We start from the raw sequence: 26,553 nt of genomic DNA on the forward strand, positions 1-26,553 counted from the left end.
AGTGTAAGCTACCTTAAATCTTGAAACTAACCATTTGTCTGATAACTTTTTTTTAATGGAGTCACTGAGGATTGAGCCCAGGACCTCATGCATGCTAAGCATGTGCTCTGCCACTGAGCTGTACCCTCCCCCTGCCTGATAACCCTTTTGATAAATGATCATTAAATGAAACAAATTTCTCAGGCTAAAGAATAAAAGAATATGGTAGAGTTCCATGTAATTCAGTTGATGTTGGCTTACCTGCTTTGTATGTAACTATGTATAAAGCAATATTGATGTAAAATTATAAGTGTTCCTTAAAGTTTTTGTTTAAATCTTAAATATGTTGCTTTGTGACTAGATATATAGGTATTCTTATTTTTCTGTTAGCTGTATTTTTTTCCAGTCCCATGAATGTAAATGACATTTGAGTTACAGAAATTTGAAATCCACAGAAGCAATTAGTAAATCTTCATTCTTGATTTATTAGATAAGTAGATTGAATCTGATCATTTTATTCTCAGAAGGTAGGAATTCTGATGAAAGAAGGGTTTAGAGAATCAATGCATGCAAAGTAGCCAAATAGATTAAAAGAGTAATTAACTTATTGATTAAAATGTAGCAGTAGACAGCACACATCTCTCTAACCCTCTTCGAAGATTAAAAGAGAAAATTATAATGAATTACAGCATATTTTTGAAGAAACCAGTCGTATCAGGCATTCTCATCAGGATTTTGGTTCTCCTCATGGTTTGAGAAGATGATGAGACAGACAAGATAGTTTATTACGTACTGAATTTTATAAAGCCCTTAAAAAATAAGTGAGAAGAATATTGAGAAAGGTTGACTTTTTTTTTTTTTTAACTTTCCTACATTACTTGTGAACTTTCCCCCATGACTTAGGCCACCTTTGTATCAAGAAGGAAATCCTATGTTGCCATTTTACTCCCACTTGGGATTTTGCACTAGCCCGTCTGTGTTCTTCTGGTGACAACTTTTTAAGTCATTTGCCGAGTATACCCTCATGGTCTTTGGGGTTCTGTCATGCCTTTTAGTCTGATCACATAGTATTAATGTTTATGGAAATGGACTTTCCTACTGTACACTAACCTTACATACTTTACCTGTGCTAGCTAATTGAGAAATAGACATTACTGCATTTCTCATCAGAGTGATTTCATTTTCCAGTGAACTCTTGCAGTGGGTTTATGGTAAGTGGTAATTAGAGCAGAAAGTGTTTGCGTGGTACTAACCCTTGTACCACCGGAGCATTTTGTGAACCCAAAGGATGGAAACATGGGATCTTTTTGGACTGTGCCTGTATGTTTAAATAGTACTCACTCTTGTTCTGTGTCATGGGATATATAGTTTTTAATGTCTCCTTTTACTTTTTGAATAGGTAATGTATTCACATTGTTCAAAATCTGAAAGATAGGAAAAGGTAGTTCAGTTTAAACATTACCATGTAGGAACCATGTTGTGAGTTTCCTCTTTGTAGTTCTTCCCCTTGCTTACTATAAAATGGTGTTGATTCATCTCTTTAAATAATGCCTTTAGAATTTGTGTATTGACCTTTCTTTGCCAGTGTTTCTGAGTTCATATTTTTTTGAGTTTCTTTTTGCTTTGACTAAACTGTAACTAGTTTTTAAAAGTCTACATTTGCTTTACTGTAATCACAGTGTGCAAACTTAATTTTTTAAAGTGCACCTTTTCCAAAGCAACATGGTCTCTTTTGGGAGATGACTAGTTTGGGCCAGGTTTTCATGTCCTCTAGTAATTTACCTCTTTTTTTTTTTTCCCATTTATTCACTTAAATTAAAAATGATGAAAGAACTTTCAAATATACACACAGTAGAGAAGATACCATAGAAATCCTCAGATGTGTGAGTTTTGAAATACGGATGTCGATTTACAAGGAGCATTACTTGTTTAAAATGGAAGTCCCCGTAGTTTTTTTTTTTTTTTTTAATGTAGATTCACTACTCATTAGTTAAAAAGACACATGTAACATTTGGTCTGATACGAAAAGATCACTGAGATAAGTGACCAGATGAAAAAAAGTGCAGCATACTACCTTTTACGTTTAAAAGAAGGTAAAGTACATATTGATACTTGCTTGTATATGCCTACAGTAACTTTGGAAGGATACAGTAAGAAACCAATTAAAGTGGTTACCTGAGTTTTTAGGGTCAGGGAAGGAGATTTTGAACTCTGCTTTTCTGAAGCGTAGGAAATCATTAAAAGTGAATTTAAAATTTATATTAAAATAAATCTATTAAAAATCATCAAACTTTTGTTTAAAGCAGAATATGTAATTTAAAATTTACAATTTGAAAATACACCACAGTAACGGTTATTTTCCCAGGGCAAGCTGTAGATTTTGACTGTACTGAAGTAGACTGTGGTTTACTTTAAAACTATACTTTAAAGAAATTGCTTTAAAAACTGCCTTCTTATTCCTACCCCCAAAATGGCAGAGTTTGTCTTATTGTAACTTTTTTTTCCCTTTTCTTTCTTTTTTTTTTTTTTATTTTAAAGGCTGGTGGGGTAGCAGGTGTCTGTGTTGACTTGATATTATTTCCTCTGGATACCATTAAAACCAGGCTGCAGAGTCCCCAAGGATTTAATAAGGCTGGTGGTTTTCGTGGAATATATGCTGGCGTTCCTTCGACTGCTATTGGATCCTTTCCTAATGGTAAAAATTATATTGATATTCTCACTGTTTTATATAAAGCCAAGATAATGGGATTTATTTTTAGAATGGTATGTAGTCTGACCCTATAAAGAACTCCTTATATGCTGTAGTTGACCTTCTGAATTTGTTTTCTATTCATTAACCCATTATTTTTGACTCAGCTAATGCTGTAGATTCCATTCTAGTGTATTTTTAATTTAAAAAAAAAAGCAATCTTTTTAAAATGGTTGTGTTGTTAAAGCTCCTACTTAGAATCCTTAAAGTTATTCTAACATTGATTGTGATGCCTTAGAGCAGTGGTTCTCAGCCTTGCCTGCATGTTGGAATCTCTTGGGAAACTTCACAGCATACTGATGCCAGAAGTTTAATTGGTCTGAGCTTTGCCTGTATCAGGAGTTTTAGTAGCTTCCCAGGGGATTTAGATGTGAAGCTGAGTTAAATAATGACTGCCTTCGAGATTCTTGTGAAGCAGACTAACCTAAGAGACATGAAATCTTTGTTTTAACTAAATTGCTCTTCGACGATGCAACCTATTCCCACTAACTTCTTTGAAGTGTCTTGTTTTGGTTTTGAAGTCACATGTGATTTATGGCCCTCTTATTCTATAATCACTATAATCTATTTTATTTAATCCACCCATTTGGTATACTTCTTTTCGGTATATTTTAATTGTTTACTGATGCTTTGCATGGCACTCAGAAGCAAACTAAGCAAACAGAAAACCATGACCACCACCACCACATGCATATACACAACACTCACACAAACCACTGCTCTAGGATATCCTTAAATCCTGGGGTTTGATTTCTTTTTTCTCAGTATATTTCGTGAGAAATTCTCCCCTGTTAACTTGACATTTAAATGCCCATGTATGCTCATCTGTGAACACAGTGTCCACCTAAAGGTTTGGAGTGCAAATCTCTTTGATCCCTTAGTTTATCCCTTCTTCCCTCTCCCCGAGCCATCCTTAGAACAGGAAACTGTTTTGAGATTATCCTTGATTTTTTTATGCCTTACTTTTCAGGGGTTGATCCTAGCGAGTTACTGTTGAGCACCCGCTGCGTGCCAGGTAGAGCTCTGTGTGCAGGAGATGGGCCTTGGTTCCTATTTGTCCACGTCGCATTCACTTAATCACCTCAAGAGCCCCCCCCCTTTTTTTTTTAAAGTACTGATACCTGTGACCCTTTCCCAGAGACTGGGATTTAATTGGTCTGAGGTGTGGCCTGGGCTTTCGAGGTTAAAAAAAAATCCCCAAGTGATTTTAATATGCAAACAAGTTGTGGAACCTCTGAACTAGGAAATTGCAAAGGAATATGTTACTAAGTCCTAGTCTTTTGGTCATCAGCTCTTAAGATATTTCCTTTATTGTTACAAGTATTATTTTTCTCATACATATTACACTTAGGAATTGTTGGTAGATGAGGTATTGGTGATGGTCTACAGGATACATGGCACTCCACTAAGCTCACAGACCTTTTTTAGATTCTTGTCAGCAGGAGTTCACACACAGAATGTGGTTTTGAATTTGTGTGTGTGTGCGCGTGTGAGAAAGTGGTGTTCTTGCCCTGCTTTTCTTGTGCGCTTGTGAGAAAGTGGTGTTCTTGCCCTGCTTTTCTCTGCCGTCCACAGCACATCATTGAATGGGAGATGCTGAGTAAAGCTTCAGAGTGCCAGGATTTCAGAAATGGCCTTGGTTTTTATGCAAATTATTGGTGAATTGAAACCTTCTACTTGGCATTTAAAAAAGTTTTTTTGTTGCTGGTTAAGCCTCTAGTCGAGTACAATATACCAGTGTAGCGTTTAGTGGCTGTAGCCTTTTTTGGGAACATACTCTGCAGGGGGGTGGAAAGGACTGAGGGTCAAAAGAGGAGATGAAAAGACCTTTATTCAGGATCCTTACTCCATATTTAGAAGGGAATGTAGAAGAACCATCGTTTTTTCTTTGTTTTCAGTTTTTGGGGCTTTGTGTGTTTTTCAGAGTTTGAAGAGACTGTAGGTATTGGATAGATCAGCCCCCTTCTTTGTTGTCACTTGCTCAGAACCTCACTTGGAACCTTACTGTGCCATCATTTCCAAGTAGCAGGGGCTTACATGGGTGACACCCAGGAGAGTTTGGGACTTACATTTCTAAAGGTCTTTTGTCTGTCAAAAAAAGTGGCAATACAGTTCTGACCAGATTGAGGTGGTTAACCATGACAACCTAGAAACTTTTAGCACTGTCTTTTTCCCTTCTCCTGGGAGGTAGAGGTGGGCAGGTGGAACGTGTGGCAGGTAGAGCTTAGAGCTGAATGCGATTGGAGATACTCTAGCTGTACATTTAGTGAGTGGGCCAGAGTAGGTTCAGCCTGATTAGGAATCACAAGTGGGAATAGCAACTTGCAGTAACTAGATGAAATGACTTGCATGGTCTTTACTCATCCAGGGACAGCGTGCCTCTTCATTTGGTCTGATGTTTGTTGTTAGTAGCTCAGGGGTGCATACACATGACGAGGAACTGGTTTTCACTATCCAACTCTTTTCCTGACTGTTTCAACTTTGTTGTGACATGTTCAAATGTCTTTTGAAAGATGAATATGCCATTTATTTATCTTTCATGCAGATGGTAACATCTTTTGATTAACAGTACATGGCAAGTCTTAAAGTGTTTTATGAGGTTAGGATTATTCATGGTGATAGGAGCAGCTTTTTAGAGATTTTGATTTCCAGTTTTAATTAAATAGTTGATTGTTTCCTTGATGTAAAGGTGAGTTTGATATGGTATAAAGTAGCCATGGTTATTTTGAGTAACCAGCAATAAAACATTATGGAGTAGATGTTTTATTTAGTTAAGGGATATGTTTGCAATTTTAACCATCTATAAATAGGCGTAGCTGATTGTTTTATGATCACGTGTAAAGATATTTTGGATCACAGAAATTCATATTCTTTTCTAAAAACCTTACTAAAAAGTTCTAAGTGACTTGTCAGTACAAATTGATACATGGCAGGTTAGCTGTTAGGCTTCCTCAGGGCAGAGATTCATGTCGTCTGCATTTTTGTAAGTCCAAAGTCAGGCATATAACATGGGGTCAGACAAATCTATAATCTCATAAATGAATAACTAGAGTTGTAATTTTTTTTGAGAAATAATGTTTCTTAACAGTTTGAATATATATTTAAACTTTGTGAAAGACTGGCTTGTTTTAAATTTCAGCTGCTGCCTTTTTTATCACCTATGAATATGTGAAATGGTTTTTGCACTCTGATTCATCTCCATATTTGATGCCTGTGAAGCACATGTTGGCTGCCTCGGCTGGAGAAGTAGTAAGTAATACGTTTATGTGGATAAAATACTTGAGAAATGCAAAGTGTGCAGATGTCTTCAGTACAAGTATTACTGTATTTCATTTTTAAAAGACAGTTCCTTTTGCAATTATGAAAGTCATAAATCCCAATATATGTGAACGGGTTAAACATGATAGTTGAAAGATAGAATCTAGATAGGATGAAGGAAAAAATCCAGCTATGTACCTCAAAAGCAATTATAATGGAAGGAATAAAATTAAAGAGATAGGAGAAAATATCCATGCAGATTGTGGTGGCTTTGCGTTGTGTCAACAGGATTTGAGCTGAAACTCTGTTTCCTAGAACTCCTTTTCTAGGATGGTTCCAGGTTAGCCTGGCTGCAAGAGAAATTTGCACAAGATTTGTGAGGCGGAAGTGAAGCAGCAGTTGTGCTCATGCTCAGGAGGTCGGTGCAGGATCAGGCCGCAGCCGGGCCACTAGCTCCTCCACATTGCACTGGATTGTCTCCTTCCCTTGGTCTGAATTTTGAGTCGAGTGTGTGGGCTCTGTGGTGACGTGTACCAGTTTATCCTCTACATCATCGAGATGGGTGAGCAAGATTACAAGTTCCAGTTTGACCTTGCTCTTCCCCATTTCACATCCATCTTTTCTTCCCGATGACTTGCCCTCTGAATTTCTGTCTAAATGCTAGATGCAGAAGCAGCAGTTCTCCTTAAACGGCCTAACCAGCTCCCACGCTTACTGGTCACATCCCTGTAATAACTCTTTATTCTTATCATCTTTCATGGTTCTACTTCTCTGATCAACTCTGATTGAGAAATACTAGCTGAAAGAGAGCTGGTGGAGTAATGTTAGTATTAGACCAAAAAAAATAAAAAAGACTTAAAGCAAATAACAAAGAGACCATTGTATAACGATATGAGGAACAATTCTCCTTGGAGATACAGTGAACCTGGACTAAATAATAGTCTCAAAATATCAAGCCCCAAACTACCAGAATTATAATGAGAAATGAATACAACTGTTATTTCCATTGGAAATATTCACATCTGTCTGTAAAAGTCTTGGGGCCAGGCAGGCATAACTTAAGACCTTGAAAAATCTGAACAACACAGGGGCAAGAGTGGTCTAATGGCTGTGTATGGAGTTCTCTGCCTAACTGTTAAAGATGATTCATTTTTTTTCACACATACTTGGAACGTTAATAAAAGTATATGACCCAGTAGTCTGCAAAGCGACTTTCAACAAATCACGTGGAGACAGTGTCATACAGATCATTTGGCGTCTGATTATAATGAAGTAAAATTGGAAACCAGTGACAGAAACATAGGCAGTCCATCCCTTCCATGTGTTTAAAAAATTATCTAACTCTGTCTTGTAAATAATTGGTGAGTGAAAAAAGAAATCGTAATGTAGGTGATAGAATATTTGTAAGTAAAAAATAATACAGGGATATATATTTTTTCTAAACTTAACACGGAAGAGTATGACAATAAGAGAGCTTTCCCTTTCCTCTCACCCACTTAACTTTCTCCAGCCCCTCCTGCTCAGTACTAGAGGACAACCTCTGTTAAAGTTATTTTTGTGTATTCATCCAGAAATTGTTCTTTACTATTATTTTCAAATCACGTTGTTTTGTATGTATGTATGTGTGTATCTTTGTATCTGTGTATCTATCTAATGTATCTTAATAGCCCTAGAACCTTGTTATGGGCAGGGTACGTTAACAAGAATTAGCAAAGTGAAGAGAAGGGTCTCAGTTTATAAGCTTTTTATCATTTTATCAAGTGACATATATATATATATACACACATATATATGTTTATCATTTGTAAAAATTGTATATATTTACATTAGTAAATTTGAAAAATATCAGACTTTGTAAGATTTATATAAAAAACGATGATATATTGTGGTTTTGTTTTCTGTTCACTATTTTCCTTTGGAAAATTTGGATGAGAATCTACAAACTGTTTCATAATCGAATATTCTTCACTTGAGAATACAGTGAATGGGGGTAATGAAAGGAGAGAGATCCTGACAGCAAAATAAAAGTAAACATTAAGAAGACTGTTAAAGAAAAAAATGTAGCTTTTTTGAGATGTAATTCACCTACCATATAATTTACCCATTTAAAATGTGCAGTTCACTGTTTTTTTTTTTTTTAACTATGTTCACAGAGTTGTGCAGCCGTCACCACAATTTTAGAGCATCATCACCACTCCACAAAGACACCTTACCCGTCAGCAGTCACTCCCCTTTGTCCCTAACCTTCTCCATAGGCAACCGCTAATCCACTCTTTGTCTCTACAGACTGGCCTGCTCTGGTCATTTCATATAAATGCAGTCCTACAATCTGTGGTCTTTTGTGACTGGCTTTTTTCACTTAGCATAATATTTTCAAGATTTCATCCTGTTGTAGCATGTATCAGAATTTCATTCCTTCTGATTGCCAAATAATAATCCATGCGGTATGGGTATACCACATTCTATTTATTCACTCATTAGCTACCTCGGTTTTCAGTTTTCTTGGATATATACCTAGGAGTGGAAATCATTAGTTGTATGGTAACTTTATGTTTAACCCTTAGAGGAACTGGCCAGGCCGTTTTCCGTAAGTGGCCACAGCATTTTATTTATTTTATTTTTTCCTCAATGGAGGTGCTGGGGATTGAACCCAGGACTTCATACATGCCAAGCACGTGCTCTACCACTGAGCTATAACCTCCTATCCGAATGCCACACTATTGTATATTCCCATCAAGAATGTGTAAGGGTTCCAGTCTCTTCTGCCACCACTTGGTATTACCTGTCCTTTTAATTAGAGCCAACAAATAAATGTTCATTGGCATCTTGTGATTTAGACTTGCATTTCCCTGATAACTAATGATTTTGAGTATCTTCATCTCTCTGGTTATTTGTATATCTTCTTTGGAGAAATGTCTATGCATCTCCTTTGCTATTTTTTAATTAGGTTGTATTTTTTGTTGTAAGTTGTATTTTTGTTAAGTTTTAAGAGTTCTTTATGTATTCTCGATTTGCAGTTTTTTCCCCATTCTATTTTTTCACTTTCTTAATGGTGTTCTTTGAAGCATAAGTTTTTTAATTTGATAATGTCCAGCTAGTTTTACATTGTGCTTTGATATCATATCTAAGAAACCATTGTGTAATCTGAGATCATGCAGATATTTGTACCTATGTTTTATTCCGAGAGTTATATAGTTTTTAACTCTTACATTTAGATCTTTGAGGCATTTTGCGTTCATTTCTCTATCTGATGTGAGGGTGTGGTCAAACTTCGTTCTTTTTGCAGGTGTATGTCGAGTTGACCTAGCACCATTTGTTTTAAGACTATTCTTTACCTATTGAATGGCCTTGGCACCCTTGTCAAATACTAATTGACCATAAATGTAAAGTTTGTGGACTCTGTTCTATTCTTTTGATCTATATGTCTACCCTTATGCTAGTACCACACAGCCTTGATTACCACAGCTTTTTAGTAAGTTTTGAAATCAGAAGTGTGAGTCTTTCAATTTTGTTCTTCTCTATCAGGATTGTTTTGCCTACTCTGAATCTTTTGCATTTTCATGTGGATTTTAGAATCAGGTTGTCAGTTTCTGCAAAAAAGGCAGCTGAGATTTTCCTAGGGATTTGTGCTGAACCTGCAAATTAATTTGGTGAGCATTATCACTATAACAGTATTAAGTTTTCTAATCCATAAACATAGACTGTCTTTTACTTAGGTCTTTAATTTTTTTCAGTAATGGTTTATAGTTTCAGAGTATACATTTTACAGTTCTTTTGTTAAATTTATGCCTAAGTAATATATTATTTTTGAAGCTATTGTAAATGGAGCTATTTTCTTAATTTCATTTTTAGTTAGTTCATTGCTACTATATAGAAATAAATTGATTTTTGTATATTGATCTTGTATCCTCCAACTTTGCTGAAGTTATTAATTAGTTCTAAAGTTTAGTGAATTCTTTAGGATTTTCTGTCTACTTGGAAATGATACAAGATCATATCATCTGCAAATAGAGATAGTTTTCCTTCTTTGTGTACAATCTGAATGTCTTTTATTTCGTTTTCTTGCCAAATTGCCCTAGTTAGAAGCTCTAGGACAGTGTTAAGTAGTATGGTGAGAGTGGACATCCTTATCTGGTTTCTGATCTTAGGGAGAAAGTATTTAGTGTTTCAGTTAAATTTCTCAGAGATTCCCTTTTTCAAGGGAAAGAGTTGACATCGATTCCTAGTTTCTTTAGTGAAATTTTTCTTTTTCTACCGTGAAGGGTTGGGATCGTCATGTGATTTTTGTTCTTTGTTTTATTGATACCATGTGTTACATTAATTTTTAAATGTTAAACTACTGTTGCATTTGTAAAGCAGAATGTTAAATCTCACTAGATTATGGTATATAAAACTGTTGATATAGTATGAGATTTCTTAACTATTTTTTGAAGACTTTTGCTTCTTTTTTCATAAGAAATACTGATCTTTAGTTATCTTTTCTTGTGTCTTTTATTGGTTTTGGTATCAAGGTAAAACTGGCCTCATAAAATGAGTTGGGAGGTGTTAAGATAATTTCTTTATAAATTATTTTGAAGAAGAAATCATATTAATGTATCTTTTTGGTTGATGAAAACGTATCCAATAATAATGTATCTGGACAATCCAGGAGAAAAGGAATTATGGAGGAAATCTCAGTTCTAAAGAAAAGCAAGGTATTTGTTTATGTGATAGTATGAATTGTTGAGATTATGATGTTTGATATGGGAAAAAAGATGACCTCTGGTCCACTTTGGCTTGTATGTATGTATGTATTTATTTCTGAGATGTATGTAATTTCATACTGTCTCATTACTATGCAGTGAATTTCTTGATCTAGGAAATCGTTTGGATGGTTCCTTGAAGAAAATGTTGAAAGAAATTAGCTAGAGAGACACTAAATTCACCAAAGTGTTTTCTATAAAACTTCCTTTTGACATTGTTTAAAAATGATTTTGCAGAACCTAAGCTAATACTGGATTTAAAAAAAAATTGCTTTCATAATTTACTGAACTTATAAATGTAATGGAACTAACAGTATATTAATTCTTGAGTAGCAAAGAATATAAAGTAGTAGTTCCTTTTATGAGCTAGAGACCCCTTTAGGAATTTAATGAAAACTTGGTTCTCTCTCTAGTAGAGTGAACATAGGGACATTTGCATACAGTTTCTGGGGATTTTCATTTTCCTCACCCGTATGCAAAGTAAGGACTGCAGTGCTTGAATGCTGCCTGAAAATTAGTGTAGTCTGTGATTTAAAAGTGATTTTTGTTAAAAAAAAAATATTTTAACCTACTGTCCTTGGTTTAGGTTGTGTTTTTGTGATTATGTTCTGACATTAGAACCTCATTACATGCAGTTATTTTCCGGGATATACACTAGAGAATAACATACTGTGTGTGAGAATTTCAGTGTCTCTCAGGTTATAAAAATTCTGTCTTTATGACTGCTTTTCCTGCTGTTTTAGAATTGCCTGTTGCTTTATGTTAAATATATTCTCATAAATTCAGCACTTGGTTTACATTTTCTAGTATGTTGCTCAGAGCCAGCAGCAAAAAACTTCACTTTCTTCACTTCACACAGGCCCATCTTACCTGAAAGCTAGTTTGCCATGTTGGAGGATAGACTTTTTTCAATTTATGAAACTTCTGTCTCTTAGACTTACAAAGAATATATAAAGTAATATAATTAAATAGAGCAAAGGATAGCTGTTAGATCACTCATGTTAGTGATACATCATTCTATTTGTATGAAATATGTTATATATTCTAATACAATAATATCTGTAAATGATTGTTTTTTAAACTCGGAACCTTTTAAATGTAATGTCCTTTGAATTGTTGGGCATAGGAGGTGAGGTAGGTGGACTTTAGAGTTAGGAAGTATGTTTAGGAAATAGGTATCTATAAGAGTGGAAATAAATCATTCTAGGACCTTCTTACCTTTATTGTGTCTCAATAGGGTTTCCACAACCCGTATGTGGTAAGGCCCTAATGTCAGATGCCTTTTTATAGTTTCTCTGATGCCTGGAGAACCTTAAGAGGAGAATTGATCAGCAGCAGGTGCATAGATTGAGGACTTTATTGGTGAAAACATCTCTTGATGTTGACTTCTGATTTTAAATTCAATTACAGTTTAGTATGCTCAAAAGTTTGCTAAGCTTAATGATGTTTGTGAAAATGCTGGTTCTGGTTCTCCAGTAATCTTAGGACTTTATTAAAAAACGTCCTGAAACCATTCAATATCAGTCTCCTTAGTAAATGCTTCAGCTGTGTGTGTACTGCCTTCCTGTTTTAGTAACTTGCTTCAGTTTCACAGAACATAAACTTTTGGTTTCAGATTTATCTAAGTGTATTGACTATAAGTAAGAGAAACAGGTGAATTTAGGAGAAACAAGTAAAATAAAAAGGAACAGAAAACTAAAAACATGTAAAACTTGTCAATGATCAGAAAGATATATAGAGACCTAGAGAAAGTCAGGGTATAGTTTAGTGTAGTCATTGTTCTGAAACACATTTGTGCTGACATAAGATAGTTATGTTGCAAACAGATTCCTTACAAAAGTAATACATTTGGTTGGTATTGAATCTGTTCACAGTTACTTTTTTGTAGGGATGATAAGTGTGTGTGCGTGAAACTTAGAAACAGAAGAACATTGCCATAATAACCATTCCCTGTAGCAGCAGCTTGATTAAAAGTTAATGACAAATCAATAAAACTGTAATCACAACCTTCTACCTTATGTTTGTAGTTTGCAATACAGTAAAAATCGGTCAAATAAGGTTTAATATGTAACAACAGTAAGAAGAGTCCCGTTTGTGCCGTTTTTATGAGGAAGTTTGCTGTACCGAATCTCGAAGTCCCTTCCTCAATTATTTTACAGCTCAGTTTTCATCAGCCACAGAAACAGCCCTGTGAGAAGTAGAATCTGTAATTAGATCAGAAGGGTCGGAGTAGGTTTACTTTAATACAACAGACGCTGTAGCATTGTAGTGGTAAGTGAGTTTTGTTTGGTTTTCTTTAAAGCTTTTCTGGGTCTTACCCTACTTTTGGCCTTAGTTAACATTGTTTTCAGAAATAAAAGAACACTGAATTTCTTCCTAGCTAAAATCAGCCTCTGTGAATTTAATGTGCTCATGGGTGTGTATGTCCTTAAACACATAGATGCTGCTGGGTTTTTCTTTTTGGTCTCATTCTAACTTGGATTTGACGAAGCTAGGAACTAAATGATACCATGTTTTGTAAATGCTTTTCTGACAGCACTTCACCACATAATAGCGCGGCCTAAGGAGCACCTACTTTAGAATCAATTGCCTGGGCAGCAGGTTACAAATGAAGATTTTTGGAGATGGCATTGAGGGCTCTGCATTTTAAACAAGATTCTTAGCTGGTTCTGGTGTTCAATGATACTTAGGCACCACTGATACAGGTTTATCAAAAACTTGAATTCACACCCCAGTAGTAAACATTTTGACTGAATTGACTTGGCAGTCACATGCATAAGAATATTTTAGTAGGTGCTGAACATACCAGTCAAAAGTGTGATTCCTTTTGTCTTCGTCAGAATCATACACTTTAAGGCCTACGAAAAATCCTGGTTTAATAAACTGGTTCATTTTGAGGGTGGCAGCATACTCAGAAGTGTAAATTTGAATTTTGAAGTTAGAGTGAGCGTTGCACTTAGCTCTGACCGTTTTCTCCAAGGCCAATGCTGTTGAAGAGCCTTGAAAGTGAAGGCAACTTAGGCTATGATCAGCTCTTCCATCAGCTCACAAAGTCAGTGGACCTGTGTTGTACTGTGGTCCTGCGGGGGCTCGCTGAATGTCATTGTGTCCTTCGGGGGCTCGCTGAGTGCCAGTGTGTCCTTCAGGGGTTCATTGAGTGTCAGTATGTCCTTCGGAGGCTCTCTGAGAGTCAGCGTGTCCTTCGGGGGCTCGCTGAGTGTCAGTGTGCTTCGGGGGCTCGCTAAGTGTCAGTGTCCTGTGGGGGCTCGCTGAGTGTCAGTATGGGCTGCACACATCCATCCATTTCGCTTCCTCACTGAATTGGCTGCTTGGAGGGTTCGATGCATTGTTGACAGGAGTGTTACCAGCTACACAGCAGTGCACGTGTTACTTATCATTATGTTTCCCCCAGTGGGGATTTAAACTCTTTTATTATGCTGTTAACATTGTGTTTTAAAATGTATGCATAGTGTTTTTCATGATCTTTACTGGTCTTTTCTAAGAAGAACCACTGAGTAAGATAATAGAAGAAAGGTTGGCAACTTTTGAAATGTGTTTTATCTTTTGAAATGATGGTGATAGGTTTTGAAATCCCTGAAAGTTAAGAGACATTACCTCTCATTTACGATTGTGATTGTAGTTAGACTCTCTTGCAGTTGTATAATCGAGTCATGAAAGAGAAGTTGAGTGGAAAATAGGATCGTGTCACTGAAGTGTCACTTTTAAGTCGGAAGGAAGCTTGCTGTACAGTTAGCTGAAACTGAACTGTCAGATACCCAGACACACTCACACGAGCACTGTGCTCTTTGGTGTATTTGAGCACATGCCTGTGACTGGGGGCCTTTTGCCTCCTGTCTGTTCATTTTCCATTGTGCCCGGGAACCTTTTTTCCACTTCAGGACACTAAGTACATAAGATAGACAGACATTGTAATTCATTCTTAGGAACGCTAAATTGTAAAGACAAAAAGTTACCTCCAGAATATAAAAAATGACCTGCTTTCTACTGCTGTCATTAAACGCTTTCCTTTTATATCATTTCCCCACTTGGACCTCTTTGATTCCTTTTACGTCAGTTGCTTTTGTTCTGCTCTTCTTCATGTCCTCCATCCCTTCTGTTGTCCTTACCTGGTGGTGTGGATTTAGATCTTAAGAAATCCTTAATGTGTTCCTGGCATTGAGGATAAAACAACGAGGTACTGCCTTTAGAGGCTTGCAGTGTAGACGTGCAGATGGACATGTAAGTGTGTAAGTACACCAAAGGGTTACAGATATTTTAAGGAAAGTAAGTACAAGGTACAGTGAGAGCCTGGAGGGACGTGGGTGAGAGTGGGTGGAGGCATGTTGATTCAGGGAAGGCCTCATGGAGTAGCTCATCCTTGAGCTGAGTTTTGGAGTGGAATTTGTTGGGTGGGTGGTTGTCAGGAGGGCTAGTGAACTTACACAGAGCCCTTGTTGGACACTTTCAAGTTCCACGTGGAGCGCATGTGCTGACGGGGTCATTGCGGAGGGCCCTGCCTGCCGTGGTAGGGAGTTTTTGGCCGTTATCCTCTGTAGGGCTGAGCAGGAGAGCACCACTGGTGGGTTTTTGAGATTGTCCCCTGGCAGCCATGTGGAGGTGGGCATGATGTGAATGGAGGAGAGGAGTCCATTCTGGAAGTCCCAAGGAGAGAGATGATCGGAGCCTCCGTGAAGGCAGGGTGGGGGGATGTGGAGGGAGAAACTGAGGTCCCCAGAAGCAGCCTGAAGCTGAGGGTTCTTCCTGTATAAGCCCTTCCCGCCGCGTTCCTTCAGCGCCTGTGCCGTCACTGGTGCCTGTCAGTTGGTCATGTCTCTGTGTTGTGCATATGCTTGAGCGCGCCAAGTCCCCTGGAGCTGAGCGCAGGCAGCACACCCCAGCTTTCCAGCTGCCCCGGCCCTCCGGGCAGAGCTGATGGCAGAAGGGGAGGGAGAGGGCAGGGCCTGGCATGACCCTCTGCCGTGTTGGCCCTGCCGGTAGTTACTCATCTGAAGGACCAGCGTGGATGTGCTGGGAGACTTCACGGAGATGCTTGCCACGGAGCAGGTTACCCCTGTCCCTCCGTCTTCCCGGTGGCTCCCTCCCCCAGCACGTTCCAGACTGTCTGCTGTTGGATGGGCCTTGCCTGTCAAACGATGTTTGCAGCGTTGGTTCAGGTATGGTGACTCACGACCCTGGTGCAGTTGATGATCTTATGTAGGAAGGGGACTGCTGTGTTGGCTTTTCATTTAAGAGCAGCGTTAGTTTCTGGACCATAAATCAAGTTCAGCTTTATGGAAACAATGAGTCCGGTTTTCATATAGGATGATGGAGTTGAAGAAGCCGTTTGAAGCCACAAGAGTGTTACTTGGTTAGTACTGCCCCTGTGTGGTCCGCAGAAAAACCAAATTCTTCTCTCCAAGGACCAAACTACTGAAGATCAGATTAGCTGCTTCTGTCTCTGCGAGTCTGCACCTTGCCAGTGACAAACCCTTATTTTTTTAGCATATTATCTCCTCAAGAGTAGGGTTCCTGGTGGCATAATAAATTAAATGTCACTATCACAAGTGTGCCTTGACTTGTAATTGTCTGCTTTTAGATACCTGAGTGCCTCTTCTGTATCTTGCACCGTGACTGGTGCTAAGAAACGTGAAATAAGAAATTTTGACCCCCATCCTTGAGTATATAAAGAAGTTGGATACGTTTGTTCAGTATTTAGAGCCTGTTTTAAGAACGTCTGTAAGGAGGCGGGACATGGATCATGGGCTGTCTGGTTACCCAGGTCAGACTTGGAGTTGTGACTTGTCCATGTATTTTTCTGTGTCTGTAGGCTGTTTACTCAAGCTCATTGAGCTGCTATTTTCCTTATCTTGAAAAATCAGGTTAATGCTTCCCCACTTACAGGTCCTGTACAGGTTAAGTGATACAACACTTATAAAGTGCCCAGCCTGGCATCTGATACATAATGTGTTCAGTGAGTACTGGTTCTCGTCCCATATCACACACAATGCTGTACTGAGGACGTTTTCAGAATTGGATAATTTTGGGAAGGCTATCAGTTCAGAAGGTGAAGAAATTGAAATTCAGAGGAGTTTAGTGACTGAAGTTTTCCCAGCTGCTGTGGCCAATAAAACACCATTGCAGAATGAATAGTTAGACGAAGATTAGATTTTCATCTGCTACTTTTCATGTATTCTTTTAAAGATGGCAGAAGTGATGCAGAACTGGAGATGGGAAGTGTGTTACTTGGTTAGTGAGGAACTCTGATCACTCTGGGTTTCTGAAAGTAAGACAAGGCATGGTTCTAAAATTTGCCTTTGGTTATGATGGTCGGCAAAATAACGGCTCCTCCAAGATGTCCTAATCCCCGGAATGTGCAGATTTGTCACCTAACAGGGCAAAAGGGACTTTGCAGGTATAATTAAGTTAAGGATTTTGAGGTGGCAGATTCTTTGGTATTACCTGGGTGGACCGAGTGTGATCACAAGGATCCTAGCAGGAGGGAAGCAGGAGTGTGAGGTTTTAAGACGTTCTGCAGGAAGGGACCACAAACCACTAATGCAGGTGGGTTCTAGAAACAAGAAGTGGATGCTCCCTTAGAGCCCCCAGAAGGAATACTGCCTGGCTCACCCCTTGATTTCAGTTCAGTAAGACCCATTTTGGACTTCTCCATAAATGTAAGAGAATAAATTTGTGTTGTTTTAAACGACTTATTGTGTGGTAATCTGTTATAGCAGCAATAGGAAACAAACAGTTAGCATTAACGATCTCCATTTTCAGATTTTATAGTTAGAAATTTATAAATCCATCCATGAGGCTTTTATCCACAAATTTGAAGTCATGGCTCCATTCTGTTACGGAGAGTTATAAAAGTGAAAAAGTCCTGTGAGGCTTACCTCTTGGGTTGTGTAAAATTCTGTGAGCAACTTTTAAACACAGGGCCCAAGATGTATAATTGTTTTTGTTAAGAAGACTATTAACTTTGTGTCTAGAGCCTGGATTATCAAGGATGTTAGCTTTGTCAGGGAAGAGAAGGCTAATAACCTGCAAAAAATAAAACATTTTCTTTCTATGCCTATTGGCTACTTGTATACATGGAAAGAGTCTTATAAGGAAGAAAGGTGTGGTGAACTTATGCCCCAGTATCAGTGGATTAAATATAAACCCTGAGGAAAGTACGTTAGAATTTATCAATTGTTGAGTGCATTCTTTTATCAACAGCTGTGATTCCACTTGCCACCAGAAGATGGCAGAATTGACAAACAGATGAACTATTCTCTTGTATGTGGTTCGTTTTCAAATGGTGGTGTAGGAGGAAAGATATGTTAGGTATTCTTAATTTGGAAACCTGCTTTCTAGAAAGAATTTTGGGGATTACACAAAGAATGCGGAATAAAATACAAGTCAGTATCACCGTGCATTTTAAAAATCTTTAGGGTGCCATGAATTCTTATTCTCCCCTCCCCACCTTTCTCCCTCTTACTATTTGACACGTGGAGTTTACTCTGCAAAGTCCAGAGCAGCTTTTTCTTTGAATGTGATTAAACTTTGATTGGCTCTATTCAACTTATGTAAGTTTCTGTTGAAGTAGTTATGGAGTTGCCAGTTTAAACATGAAGAATTAGCTGATGATTAAACCTGAAAACTTTAAGTTCATTTGCTATGTGTGAATATGATAAACCTTTGATGAAAAATAATTCTGGAGACAATAATCAAAAGATTTGGGTTTTACCCCTGCTTCCTAAGCTAGGTAGCTCCCTGACCTTTGGAAACTTCCATCTCAGGTTGACTTATATATTTAGTGCTGACATAATTAGCTTCTAATAAGAGAGGAATATTTATAGATTGTTGATTAAGTTTCTTATTCAGGTATTTTTTGTGATCTGTGTTGCAATAGTTGGATAGAAGACAGTGTTACTACAAGATACTGTGGGCGATGCCCAGTGACTTTGAAGAGCATGTCAAGAGTGAGAGGATGGAAGTGATGTTGCAGGTATGGAGCTTGCCTGTGGCAATGGAGGAGCCAGAGATGTTAACAGAGTCTCTCTCCTGCTCCCCTCTCTCTACCTTCACTCATTTTACCTAATGTGAGGCCAGAGTTCACTGTAATTTTTTTTCCTTTCATACCCTTAGTCTTAGAGACTTACAGTTTTGCATCTTGGTGTTTTAATAAATATGAAAAGGAGACATCCCACTCTCCATTTCAAAAACAAATAAAAAGCATATCAAAAAAGTTTTTATTTATGTCAAGGAAGAAAAAGTCTTGGTGGCAGCTTTATTATTGTAATCATTTTTAATTTAAAGTTCATCAAATTTTTGGTACGTTAAATTCCACCGAGGCCAGCATTGCATTTTACTTTTGATAAAAGATGGGGACGTGTATTTTCTTTACGAAAAACCTTATTTGTCATAAGACATTTTGGGATTTAATGAAAATGCCACCACCCCCTCTGTCATGGATTCATATTGAACCCCAGGTGGCCGAGGAAAGGATGCTCTGAAGAACGGATTTGCCACGAGACCCACAGATGACACTACCTTTATTTCCTTTCATAGTACTGCGATGCTCTAACATGTTTTTGTTCCTGTGCAGTGAAGTACTCTGGTGCTCAGATTCAAATCTAAAAGATCAGAGTTAATAGAAAACCAAACAGAAGGCAGCGGAGTTGCTGAAGGAAATAGTGGCATTACTTTGTGGCCTCTCTCTGAGGCCAAAGTTGCTGCACCGTGGAAGTCAGGGAGCCGTGCTGGGTGCTTTGTACCTCTTCTGTTAGACTGTTCTTCATCTGAGAACCTTTTCAGAATTTCTCCTCTGCTGCTGCATTTTTAAGAAATAAAAACATAATGTAAGAACATGGAGGGTTATGAAGCATCAAGTTCCGTAAATATTTATGCCAAGCCACAAAAGTGGACAGTTCTTATTTTCTTGACATATTGGGGTCATATTTCACTCTTGACCTCTTGAATTGAAAAATACAAGGAGTTAGGGTACCCTTTTCTTTTCTTTCCTCTTTTCTTATTTATTTGTTTTCATTTCTTTAATGAGTTTTGGATGCTGGGAGCTGCCTGGTTAGGTTCACGTAAGTTTCAGTGAACTCTGTTTTCTATCCTGGTTTATAAGTGTGAATTTAAAAGTTAGCACTCTTAATAAAAGTCACATAACTTATACCCAATTTTAGGCTATAGCTGTAAGGCATTTAATCTGGGTGTGTGTGTGTGTGTGTGTGTGTGTGTGTGTGTGTGTGACTGTCACTAAATTAAAACTAAATGTTGTTTCTGTCAAGGCTAGTACGTAGGATTGCATCTAAAAGCCTATTTCAAATTAGCCCTTTCATTTTCTCCCTCAGTTAAAATCTTTAGTCCATAACAAATGTTTTTGCCCTTTGAAATTACGTTAAAAGAACTTAATAATACATGTTCATTGTAGAGAATTTAGAAGATGTAGGTAGGCAGAAAAGGAGAAGCATCACCTGTAATCTCACTCTATTCTAGTCTTTATGTAACTATACAGATAGTCTATTCAGTTCAAAGAAAAAGATACATTTTAAAAAATCTGAAGTATTGGTGAGGTATTTCTGTGGAAATGTTTAATTTTTGGCATTTCCCTTCCTCTTGGTAGTTTTACTTACTTGCTACGTAAAATAATACAAAAAGTAGTAGATACACTTTTTTCAATTAAAATTAAATGAAGCAGTGGGGGGAAAAAGACTAGTGGGAGGAAAATATTCCGCCCTCACCCCAGGTGATTCCAGCTTAGTAAAATTGATGCATGTTTTCTTTTTGACCTCACAGTATTTATGTTTAGTAGGAGAGAAAGTCATATATTGAAAAAACTGCGAGGGGTTAGGTATAGCTCAGTGTTGGAGTGCGTGCTTAGTATGTGCAAGGTCCTGTGTTCGATCTCCAGTACCTCCATTAAAAAAAACAAAAAACAATAGAGATAAAAAAGGAAAAAAATTTGGGGGGAAGGGATAGCTTAGTGGTAGAGCATGTGCTTAGCATGCACAGGTCTTGGGTTCAATCTCATGTACTTCCATTAAATAAATGAATTAATGAATAAATAAACCTAATTACCTCTCACCCGCCCAAAAGAACTAGATGGTATAAGTTGGTAAAAACTTTACAGTGAAACAGTCTATTTTGGGAAATAAGAATAATGAAGAAATAGTTTATTTGGAGAATAGAGAATCTTCTGAGGTAAAAAAAAGAGAAGGTATGATTGAAGAAAAGGATTTCAGAAGTCAAAACCTAAGAGCACTCACAGACGTATTAAACAATCTTACGGTTACTGGTGAAAAGGGGGTGGGAAGGGATAAATTTGGGAGTCTGAGATTTGCATATGTTAACCACTATATACAAAAATAGATAAACAGATTTCTTCTGTATAGCACAGGAAACTGTATTCAATATCTTGTAATGACCTTTAATGAAAAAGAATATGAAAACGAATATATGTATGTATATGCATGACTGGGACATTATGCTGTTCACCAGAAATCGACACATTGTAACTAACTATACTTCCAATTAAAAAACAAAACAAAACAAAACAAAACAAAACAAAACCCTAAAAGGATTCCGTAAAGGTTTGTGGTCCAAGTCAAATAAGGAAAACTAGACCCAGGAAGGTAATAGGAAGGCTTGAGAATTCACTTCCACAGGCGAGGCCAGAGCCTAGGTCTGGAGACCCTGACGCAGACCCCTGCTCCTCCCCTCCTGGGGTGCCCTGCATGAAAAGCCCAGTTTAGATGCAGGATGGCACCCCACGCTGAGGAGCTGCACAGGCAAAGGGTAGTGGAGGCATGTGCTACGCTCCTGGCTCTCTCATTCTCATAGCCTCTGGGGTCTTCATGTGTTATCCCATTTCTTTCCTAGATTGTCAGCCTCTGCCTTTCTCTTACATTTTCCCCCATCCTACGTGCAGATACTTAATATCTTAAATAAAATGAGACATGAGACAGAGAACTGCCGTTAGCTATGAGCCCGTCTCTGCTGAGTCTCCGCCAGCTTACTGTGGTAGTTGTCTGTACTTGCCCATCTCCATCTCTGAATCACTAATGAGTTCACCGTAATGGGTCTCCTGGTCCAGCCCTCCACTGAAACGTTCTTGTGAACCCCACTAACCCTCAAGTGTGCGCTGGCTCAGACCTTTGATCCACTGCTCTGCAAGTCCCTGTCTGAGACTTCTGGTCCCCTCAAGTATCAAGTAGCAGTCTTAGTTGAAACTGATCTTGCCTAACCTGTGGGGGAAAAAGATTGTTTTTTTGGAAAGTTGGCAGTTACTGTTAAATTGCTTTCCTCCTTCTCCCTTGATGGGGTTTGGGTGGCAGCATCCCTGATCCTCTGCTAAATGTGCATATTCTCAGCTTCCTACTAAGGGGTGGCCATGTCACATAATGCTGACTGGGGGCACACCCGCTGGGGGTCATCTGAAACAAAGGAGGCCTGTTCTAGCCTCGAGCCAGTTGTGTGCCGAGGTTGTGCTGGAGGATGTGTGAGCCGCACTACTCCTGAGGCAGCACAAGCCTGTGGATGAAAAGCCAACATGCCAGCGGTAGCCCCAGGGGAAAGGAAAGAGTGTAGATTCCTGCTCACTTCGTAGGTATCCTGTGCTGAATGTTGAACCAAAATACTTGTAAGGTGACATAATTAAACTGAACTGGGAAGCCGGCCACATATGAGAGTTGAAAACTGGGCAGCCAGAGATGACCAGTGTGGACTACAGCCATGCTTCCTTCCTTCATGTGTCTGATCCCTTCTCTTTTTGTCTGCTCTTTAAGAATGAGTGTTCCTCAGGGCTTCATTCTTGGCCTTTTGATCTTCCCTTGTGCTCTTTCTCTGGGTAATCTCATCTACTCTTTTAGTTTTAGCCATCACCTGTATGCTGATGGCTTCCGTATCTGTATTTCTAGCCCTGTTAGTTTCTAGCTTTGTAGTCGCATGTTAATTTATTGGCTAGGTGCAGCCCCTTACACATCCCACAGACTTCTGCTCAGCATTTCCCAGCTTGTGTTACCCTCTTTGCTTCAAACCTGCTCTTCCTCCTCTGACTCCTGATCTCACTTAATGGCGCCACTGTATTGTAGGAGCATCTTACTCTCCTCACTTCCTCACTCACTCCTAACCTAGTCGTCAGGTCCTTTATTTTTACTCTCGACTTTTCCCTCAAATTTGACCTTCTCTGAGCCGTACTGATGTCTTGGCATCTTCTGTGGAACTGTTGTAGCAGTCTCAGGGTTTGTCTCTTGCCTTTTCTTTTTATCTTTCCTCTTTGCTTCTTACCTTTCTCTTTTTCCCCATCCTTCACCCATTCTGCCTGCTGCATACAGAATGATCTCTCTAAAGCACAAGTTATCATTCTTCTGCCTAAACTTTTTCATTTGCTCCCACTGTCTAAGCAGTGAAGTCCAGGCTCCTTGCATGGCCTTCAGGGCCTCCTTGTCTGTCCAGTTTTGCTCCCCATTACTCCTGACCTTAAAGTTGGAGTGGCTTGGTTGGATACAAACTGTGGGGTGCTGTCTTGATATGGGATGGCTCTTTACCCCGAACACTCTGTTTTTGTGTTTGTGTGCTTTTCTTTTTATTGTCTCCACTGTCCATCACGCCCCTTTGTCCTTTTCTTGCTAGCTAATTCTGGCTCATTTGGAAGATTCTGTGAAGGCAAAGTCTCTGGCAGTTTTCCCTGAGTCTGGAGGTTGGACTCTGTATGCCTCCTCTCCATGTGCTGTGATACTTGTCTTTGCCTCTTTTTAACTTTATTCTGTTTTTTGCCATGTATCATGGAAACTAGTTGTATGTGGCTGTGGATTCTTTGAGGTTGTGACACCATCTTACTGCTCAAGACACTGCAGTGTGGAAAAAAAAAAGGAGTATCTGGCTTAGTATGTTTTCACTGAGCTAAACCGGGTAGGTTTGAAGGGAGGCTGTTGGTGGAAAGATATATTGGCCCAAATTGCAGATATCTTTGGAGACAAAAAGCATTCACATGAAGAAATAGAAGTTAGATTGTTATTTTGTATGTCTTGTCAGCTTGGGGAGAAAAATAACTTGAGGTAATAAATCCTTTGCTATCCTAACCATGCCTGTTGTAGTGTATCCACATTTGTTGTTTTGCTATACCCGTGGTAGGTGACCCTGTGACATCTGGAATCACATTACGTGCCTTCTCTGTCCCTTGTATCCTGAGATGCTGAGGCCTGTGTCTGCTCTGGGCCTGCTCTACTCTTGTCAAGACTAATACCAAAGAGGGATTCACCAGTGTTTATGCCTAGAGCACGGGTTGGCAAACCATCGCCTGTTTTCATAAATAAACTTTTACTGGAACATGGTCACACCATTCATTTACCTGTCATCTGTGACTGCTTTTGTGTTCCCATAGTGTGCTTGAACTGTTACAACAGAGACCATGTGGCTGGCAAAGTCTGAAATATTTACTCTTTGATCTTCTACATAAATAATTTGCTGATTTGTACCTAGAGCTTCTTAATGTTGGAGAGACAGATCCTTACATAATATACAAATTGAGCAGTGATCTCAAATTAGGAGTTAGGAGAATACAGATTAAAAAAGACAAATGTCTTTGAGTTCGTGGACCCTGTTGGATGGGATGGTTTTGTTAAATATCTTGTTCTTTCCATTTAGCTGCATGTGTCATTGAAGAGAGATTGTTCACATTTTTTACTGTGCCTCAAATGAGCATATTTATGTATGAAATACGTGTATTTTTTAAAGTTTTAAAGTTGACCTCAATCATTTGCAAAACACTGAACACTCGAGTCAGGTGTGTGAATTGCAAGTTGAAGAAAAAGATTGTATCTGTGGCAGGCTGCTTAGCATGGGGAGGTGTAAATATAGGACTTCCCTTAAAACAGTTTAAAGTATCAGTTTTATGTCTCCCTCCCTGTTCCCTGCAGCCATGTATTGAGGAAGCTATTTGTATGTTTCTCCCGCCTGTTGTCCTTCAGTGGGCAGAGTCCCTTCTAGTTTAACCAGTTCTTTATTGTTACCATCTTTATTGTTACTGTTGCTGAAGGTAAGTAGGTTGCTGAAGGCAGAGTCTTGGCAATGTGAGTTGAAGGTGATAAATGACTGACCCATCACCAAGGGAGTTGTTAAAGTTATCTGTTGACTGGTCAGATGTGAGTATGGACCAGTCAGGACCTATGTCAACTCAGATGCTGCAACAGGGTCCGAGAGTTACTCTTTAGCTGTTGGGTGATGGGGAGTTTGGGGGTGTGGGGGTTGGGAGCTGGTTGAGGCTGGGGATGGAGTGGAATGGAAGGTTCAGGGTGAGCAGCTGATTTTATGGTTTTTTTTAAAACATTTTTTATTGATTTATAATAATTTTACAATGTTGTGTCAAATTCCAGTGTAGAGCACAATTTTTCAGTTATACATGAACATATATATATTGTCACATTTTTTTTCTCTGTGAGCTACCATAGGATCTTGTATATATTTTCCTGTGCTACACAGTATAATCTTGTTTATCTATTCTACATTTTGAAATACCAGTCTATCCTTTCCTACTCCCCGCCCCCTTGGCAACCACAAGTTTGTATTCTGTGTCTATGAGTCTGTTTCTGTTTTGTATGTATGTTTTGTTTGTTTTTTTAGATTCCACATATGAGCAATCTCATATGGTATTTTTCTTTCTCTTTTTGGCACTTACTTCACTTAGAATGATATTCTCCAGGAACATCCATGTTGCCGCAAATGGCATTACATTGTCGGTTTTTATGGCTGAGTAGTATTCCATTGTATAAATATACCACATCCTCTTTATCCAATCATCTATTGATGGACATTTAGGCTGTTTCCATGTCTTGGCTATTGTAAATAGTGCTGCTATGAACACTGGGGTGCAGGTGTCATTTTGGAGTATGGTTCCTTCTGGATATATGCCCAGTGATTTTCAGTTTTGCCTCTGCGTGTTTGTGTGTTTCTCCAGTAAAGCAAACAAAGACCCTTTTGTTTCACTCCTTGATCATACTGTTTGAAATGGCTGTCATGTGAGCAGCCAGATGCTGTCCTAGGTGCTAGGAGCTCAGAATGAGTAAATGTGCTTCTTCCTGTCATGGGGCTTGTGGACCAATGTGCCTGGGGCACTGAGGCAGGAGGATCCTCACGAGACAAGGGAGGCAAAGTTCTGGGCTGATAACACAGTGCATGTTCAGTAATGCCCTAAGTGTTGTAGGTTAAAAAAAACCTTTTGATGTCTTGCATTGAGCCTATACATTATGCTTTTCTTTAAACTATAATTTTTGCTTAGAAAAAAATGTTCATTTTCATAGGAGTTACTTCTTTTTCTAAGATATAATTAAATTGATGTGTTGCAGGTTGCCTGCCTGATTCGAGTCCCTTCTGAAGTAGTTAAGCAGAGGGCACAGGTATCTGCTTCTTCAGGAACATTTCACATTTTCTCTAACATCTTATATCAAGAGGTGAGAATACGTTTTTAAGCTCTCTTTTTTATTTATTGAGAATGGTTTTATGACAGCTAATGTGAACACCACGGCCCTCATTCCAGAATCCTTAGAAGATACCTTAGAGCTAAATTTAGTGTTCAGTTACAGCAACTTTTTATGCTAAGATTATCTTTGCCTTCCCATTTTTTCAAATTTTTAGTTTGATTTTTTATTTTTCCTTTTTTCTAAAAACACATGTGAGTGCCACTACTAAATATGTGTCCTACGTTGCAATCGTCCTACAGTTCTTTTAGAGTCAGATATGGAATAAATAGTGAATATATAAAGTGAATAAAGATCCTATACTAAAATAGCGGTACAGAACTTGAGGAGCCATGGAAGAGACCTGTGGTAGTGGACT

The 26,553-nt window shown here is 38.5% G+C and overlaps 1 protein-coding gene across 7 annotated transcripts in view; it reads left to right on the forward strand.

The window, feature by feature from the left end:
• The window catches only part of SLC25A26 (solute carrier family 25 member 26), a 115,759-nt gene that overhangs the window by 8,172 nt on the left and 81,034 nt on the right, over positions 1–26,553 (forward strand). For 4 of the 7 annotated variants that reach the window (XM_072941648.1, XM_072941647.1, XM_072941646.1 and 1 more), the window contains exons 2-4: positions 2,518–2,674; positions 5,868–5,977; positions 26,064–26,168. In XM_072941648.1, the coding sequence (XP_072797749.1) occupies positions 2,518–2,674; positions 5,868–5,977; positions 26,064–26,168 (372 nt within the window). The remainder of the gene's footprint in view (positions 1–2,517; positions 2,675–5,867; positions 5,978–26,063; positions 26,169–26,553) is intronic. The other 3 variants (XM_072941649.1, XM_015236835.3, XM_015236843.3) reach the window with 3 other exon arrangements.

The sequence above is a fragment of the Vicugna pacos genome, chromosome 17 (genome assembly GCF_048564905.1).
Source record: "Vicugna pacos chromosome 17, VicPac4, whole genome shotgun sequence".
Lineage (NCBI taxonomy): Eukaryota > Metazoa > Chordata > Mammalia > Artiodactyla > Camelidae > Vicugna > Vicugna pacos.